The sequence below is a fragment of the Phalaenopsis equestris genome, unplaced genomic scaffold (assembly GCF_001263595.1).
Source record: "Phalaenopsis equestris unplaced genomic scaffold, ASM126359v1 Scaffold212408, whole genome shotgun sequence".
In the NCBI taxonomy this organism is placed as follows: domain Eukaryota; kingdom Viridiplantae; phylum Streptophyta; class Magnoliopsida; order Asparagales; family Orchidaceae; genus Phalaenopsis; species Phalaenopsis equestris.
The window spans coordinates 1-6,249 of NW_018231341.1; the positions used below are offsets into that span (position 1 = coordinate 1).

General features: G+C 35.7%; 1 protein-coding gene across 1 annotated transcript; it reads left to right on the top strand.

The window, feature by feature from the left end:
- Nucleotides 1–1,307: 1,307 nt before the first annotated feature.
- LOC110036906 (ATP synthase subunit O, mitochondrial-like) lies at nucleotides 1,308–4,780 on the top strand (the record flags this gene model as incomplete). The annotated part of the gene is given in 3 exon segments (XM_020741458.1): nucleotides 1,308–1,568; nucleotides 1,768–1,818; nucleotides 4,537–4,780. Coding segments are annotated over 3 exon segments (424 nt in total), but the record flags the coding sequence as incomplete, so codon positions are not given.
- Nucleotides 4,781–6,249: the final 1,469 nt, after the last annotated feature.

Consider the following 6,249-nt stretch of genomic DNA (forward strand, 5'->3'; position numbering starts at 1 on the left):
ATATAAATTTAGCATATATGCAATCTTCCAATGTTATTGTTGAGTGGCACATAATTTACGACGATGAAGTGATAATTTAATGTCTTATCCTCTAACAGACATCCAACACATACTGATAATGATTTTTTTTATATGGAGAAACTCATAGCGAACAAATTTTGAGGTTGGGCCCACTCAAGGTAGTTCACTATAAGTGTATAAGTACAAAAATATACAATGTTCCCAATATTGAGATGGCAGAGTTATAATTTTATATCAAATATACCACATGTATATATACACTAGACATCAAACTTTAGGAGCCCTTAAACACATTTTTGTGTTTTGAATATAAAGGTCACAACACATAAGTAGTGGTTGGCAAGAAGTTATCGTTAAGTTTTTAATATAACTTTATAAATTATGGTCGTATTCAAATACACAACGCCAATAGGTGGGGGTTGCCAACATCAGCAAACATAAGTGGTTGACAGCATCTGACGAGCGGTAATTGATGGAGTTCTGCAACTATGGGTGTCAAGTTGTCGTTGGTTCTTCAGTACAATATTGTGCATTACAAATGTATTTATGATATGTTATTATATGACAGCAAGGGAGCGACCAGCCTTGTTTAATGGATACGAAGGTTAAAAGTCATTGAGAGATATTTAATACAATGTTGCACGCTATAATCTTATTTGGGATACGTCATTATCATGCGGGGGTTGCAAACAGCGACAAGCAAGAGAGGTCGGCGGTGGTCAACTGCTATGGAAGCCGAAATTTACTATTGGCTCTTCAATACGACGTTGCACGTTAAGACCATATTTGGGATACATTGTAATCAAGCACAAGTCGCAGACGACAATAAGAAGTAATCGGCGACGACTAATTGACGATGGTCGAAGATGATAAGCGGCAGGCGATGATTGATAGTGATCGACAACTACGAATGTCAAAAGTTATTTGGAGAGTAATCCTCCAAAACCCCAAAACCATAACATTAACTGTTGACTTGATTTTATCAATGATTCTTGATTTTTTTTGTGACAACATATTATGTATATGATCATGTCACTTGCATAAGCATCTGGTGAGTAATCTCATCAAAATGACACAATGATACTTTTTCACAAGCTTCGAGTTAACAAAAAACATACAAATAAATTTTGGTCTTATGATGACACATTTGGTGACGCAAATCACCGGGGGTCGCATCACTATACATCTCATCAAGGAGTGATACGGCGCCGAATGATTGGCGGTCGGATCAAAATATTTTTTTGGAGCCATGACACTGACTTTTAATCAAATGATTATATAAAATATTTGGAATCAAAATTGCGATTGAGCTCGAACCCTAACCCAAAGTTCAGGCATGTGTTGATTTTTAATCGGCTTCTCGCGAAACCATCTCTCTCCATTTCTTCCCTGCAAAAAATCGGAAACTAGGGATTGCGATGGCATTAACTGGGCGTATCAGATCCGGACTTCCCTTCTTCCGTTACCTCCTGAGATCGGAAGCCACCCTCTCCCGGCGATCGATTGCCGATAGAAGCTTCCCAAGCCCCAATCTTGCAGGTTCCGAGGTATATCCTAAACCATCTTCATCCTCACTGGAGAAATACGCTGTTTCCGCTGCTGATTTACAGCTCATAAGACTGCTTATATAATTGAAAATTTGCAATGAAAATCAGTTTACGTGTAACACATGTATGGCGTTTCATTCGGAAATTAAGTCGTTTGGATCTTTTGTGGATGTAAAATTCTTGTTTGTTTTTGATGCAGGGCTTGAGGTGCTTTGCGACGAAAACGAAGGAGACTGAAGCAAATATTAAGGTAATGGAGATATTAAACTCTGTTAATATTGATAGCTTATCAATCTATTGATGGTAATGTTGGTGTTTGTTGTCTCTTAAAGAATCACATGAAGCATTAATTATCTTAGTTTTGCGCAGTTTATGTATTTATTTAACTTGTTGGTAGTATTTTGTGCTAATTTTGTGTTTTTTAGATTATGACAGTGTTGACGAAGGTTTCAATCTTAGTTTTTTTTTATCGGTATAGGTGTCATATTTATTTAGTTTGGATTAGTTCTCTGTAAAAGGACTTGTAAGTTGTCTTGGCTTACTTTACTTCTCCATCTTGGTTGGAGTGTTAAAGCCAAATTTTTAGGGGATGTTTGGTAGAGTTTTTTAACAGCATTTATCATTGGATTTTATAAATCAAACCAATTGATAAAATGCAGAAGTTCAGTGGATTTATGAATTTTTGGATTCAGTAAATCCAATTTCTGTCTAAATTCGGATTTATTAAATAAGCTGGTAGGGCACGAAACTTGGTGGGCAATTTGGGGTTTTTAAAAGTAATTCTTTTGAAAATCGCAGATATAAAAAAAATTGATATTGATAATGACAAATTGAAAAGTTCAAGTTAGGGTATGTTTGGAATAGCTTTCTTTTTGTGCTACGTTTGAGATTGTCACCATAACTTTGACTTTGGAACTACTTTCTAAAAAATAATGTGGTGATAAGCTGCATTTTACAATTAAGTTCTGTTAAAATGTGTGGTTGAGCCAGCTCACAAATCAACTTCATCTAACATTTATGGGGATTCACATTCATGGAAAAACTTTGTTTTTTACATATCTCACATTTAAAACATTATATTTACTTATAAAAACCGTAAACTGATATTAATCATAAAAAATAACATCTTTCAAAACTTTGTCACCTTATCGGTCAAACGCCTCCCTCCCCTTCTCTTGTTTTCACCCTCAACCAGTGCCTTCCTCCCCTTCCCTTCTCATGACTAAAAATCTCGCGATGCAATCACAACTAGAGGTAGCTAGGAAAGGTAACGATGGGATTGCAACGCACAAATACCTTCAGAACTTCCATATTCACCTTCAGCTCCGCTCTTACTCAAAGCCATTGAGGAAAGTAGCCCTCGCTGATACTATAACTAGTCGAGATGCGGTGTAATATAAAAAGCAAATTTTTATTAATATAAAAATAGTGGTACAACACGAGTCAACAAAATGAAAATACAATAATAGACGAAACATTAGCTAGAGCTATAGGAAAAGATTTGAAGGTGGTAGCGGCGTCGGTGAGGTGAGAGGCCGTTGGATAGGCATGTGCTTTTGTGTGGTTGGTTGTGTGGATTGAATGGCGAGATTGGGGAAGAAGTAGGGACGACGGTGGATTGGTGGTGGAATGTGGGGGTGGTAGGTGGCCAGTGGAGTGGTAAAGGAATGGGGGGGCAGTAGATGGATGGTGGAGTGGTAGGAAAAAGGATGGGTGAGTTTATAACACCACCTCGGAGCAGGATACAACAGAAACATCACCTGTCGTCGATTACAACCTTAACAAGAGGGAAGAGGCACAAGATATTAGGAGACAACTTCTAGTAGAAATGCATTCCATACACTTAGAGTACAACTATTTATACCCTCTTTCCTGCTTCGTGCGTGACCGCGAAAGGTCGCGAAACCGGAACTGCGGGATCGTGGCCGGCAATGCTTCGCGAGAGATCGCGGGGTTTTGGCCCCCGTGGGATCGCCCACCCCGCTTCGTGGCTGATACAGCTTCCGCATCACTCGTTTTTTTTCTCTTTCTCCCACAAACTTCATACTCTTTAATTCCCATAAGTCCCATAAATTCAAGAATTAAAGCGAAAAAGAAATAAAATGGGATTTGATACCCTGTAGGATTTAAAGCTATCATTTTTTTCTGTTTGGCAGGATTTAGGTTAAATATTGCTTAAATCCTGCTCAAAGGGGAGAGAAATGAGACTCAAGATTCTGCAAGATTGAAAGTTGTCATATTTTCTGTTTGGCAGGATTTAAGTTATTTATGTGGTACATCCCCAGCCTGTTTTTTCCACTTTCGGATTCCTCGATGCTTGAGTCCTGACATTTACAACCGAGGTGCTTCTAGAGGAGCAAGGCGAGTGGGAGTATTTGACGGAGAAGGAACTGAGTTCTCATAGCCATAGGTTTATTTTTGAGGATTAAAAAAGTTTTAAGTGCTTTGTTGGCAAATATAATGTTTTATATGTGATATATGTAAATAGTTAAGTTTAAAGTGCTATGTCTGTGAATCTCATATTTTTTAATTGATTTAGTTGAGGTGATGATCCCACTTTATATCTTGTTTAGATTGAGGTTTATTTTTTTCTATTCAGATGTTTTAAAACCTTTTGCTGCATAATTACCTGTCAATATTGTTTTTATTTATAATTCAAACAACTGTTATGAGTTTAATAATGCCTATGTTCAAAATTCAAAATGGTTTAACCCTTCGTTGATTTTTTTTCAAAAGGAATTTAAATCATCTTCTGTGCTTAGTTCCATCTAATTTAGATTGTGATCTGTTTCATCTTAAATGTCCTCCTCTTACCATAAAAATTGTTTTAATTGAAACTAATATTCCCACTTTTTAGTGCCTTATGACTTGACGATTAACATCATTCGTTGGACTTCAAAGCTTCTTAAGTATTAATTGCTGTTATTTTTTATTTTGATTTTTAAAATTTGTTTCTGCGCCTTTGCAGATCCCTCTGTCTCTCTTTGGGGGTACTGGAAACTATGCATCTGCTCTATTCCTCGCTGCTGCCAAAGCCAACCAGTTAGACAAGGTTGAATCGGAGATACTCGATGTCGTCGAAGCTTCCAAGAGGAGCCCTCTGTTCTCGAGTTTCATTAAGGATCTATCAATACCGAGGGAGACCAGAGTAAAAGCTGTGTCCGAAATTTTTTCGGAGGCTGGTTTTACAGATGTCTGCAAGAATTTCTTGAGTATGGAACTCAAATAGATTGCATCATTGACTTGTTAAAAACATTGCAAAAGATAATATTAATATTCCAAGTAATATGATATTCATCTATATTTTGGAGGATTCACATACATAACTTCAATTCCTATGGATTTACATATCTAACCCCTAAATTTCAAATTTAACATAACTTCACTAATGCATGAAAAAGTGAATTTCACTTTTTAAAAGTTGAAATGATGGTATTTTTTATGTGATAGGAAAGATTTGGGTGGTGTTAATGTAAAAGTAATGTTTAGGTGTTGGATATGCAAATACATAGGAATTATGTGGTATGTATGTAAGTGCCCCTTATTGTTGATTTATAGTTGTTATCCATGTGTTGCTGCATATAACCGGGCATGTATTTTGGTTTCCTATGGCTTGTATATTTGGTTAATCTGCATCTTCACTGTTGTACTAAATTTTTTTTATTAGTTGGATATTTGCATCCATAGATCACTGATTCTTTTATTCACCTTTCTTTTTATGCTTTAACTTCATATTTTTCAATAACATCTAGACTTTTATATTTACAAATAATGTGAAAGTGCAACATTCATTACACTAGCCTATTTTTACTACTCCATGTCATGCTCCATCCATCTATTATTCACGTGATTTAACCATTCCCACTTTGTTGCGTCTCTAAAGTTTCCATCTTTTAGGTCTCCATTTATGGATTAGGAAGCCTGTATAAAGCGGTTCCAATCAAAGTGGTAAAATGAGTAAGTGTTGCTTGATGTTTGGAGAAAAGTGCCAAAATGGTTCCCCGGTTCTTTTTAAAATTTTAATTTTAGTCCCTAGACTCCTTAATATGGGCTGAAGTAGTCCTTAATAAGGACTATTTTTTCAACCATTAAAAGAGTCAGAGGGACTAATTTATCACTTTTATAAACTTTGAGTCAAATGTTCACATGTAAATAATCAGGGACTATTTTGACACTTTACTCATGATGTTTAGTTGTAGAAAGTGTGAATTCTTCATCCCATCAACCTTACCAACAACTAGCCCCTTTTAATATAGTTAATACATCATTTTTCCTGACCTTCATCTGCCTATTTTTCCTTATTTGTCTGTTCTTGTTGCTTTTCGAGTTTCAAAGCAAATTGCCTTTTTGGTTCTGTTGATCTGCTTAGCGAAAATCTTTTGACCATGTTTTCAGTTGACTTAACTCATTGATGAGATTAGATTTTCGAGGCATTTACAGACATATCACACCATTTTTAGGTATTTAGATATCTAACATCTAAACTTCTATATTTATTGTTTAACACTCAAACGTCTAACATCACTTAAAAATTACCACTGTTACTAAATTTTAAAACTAAATACATTATGGCATGCATAAGTTTATAACACCAAAGTGTTATAAATGTAAATATCAACTTTAAGTGTTATATGTAAATATACAAGATTTGTGTAGTATGTATGAAATTTTCCTAGATTTT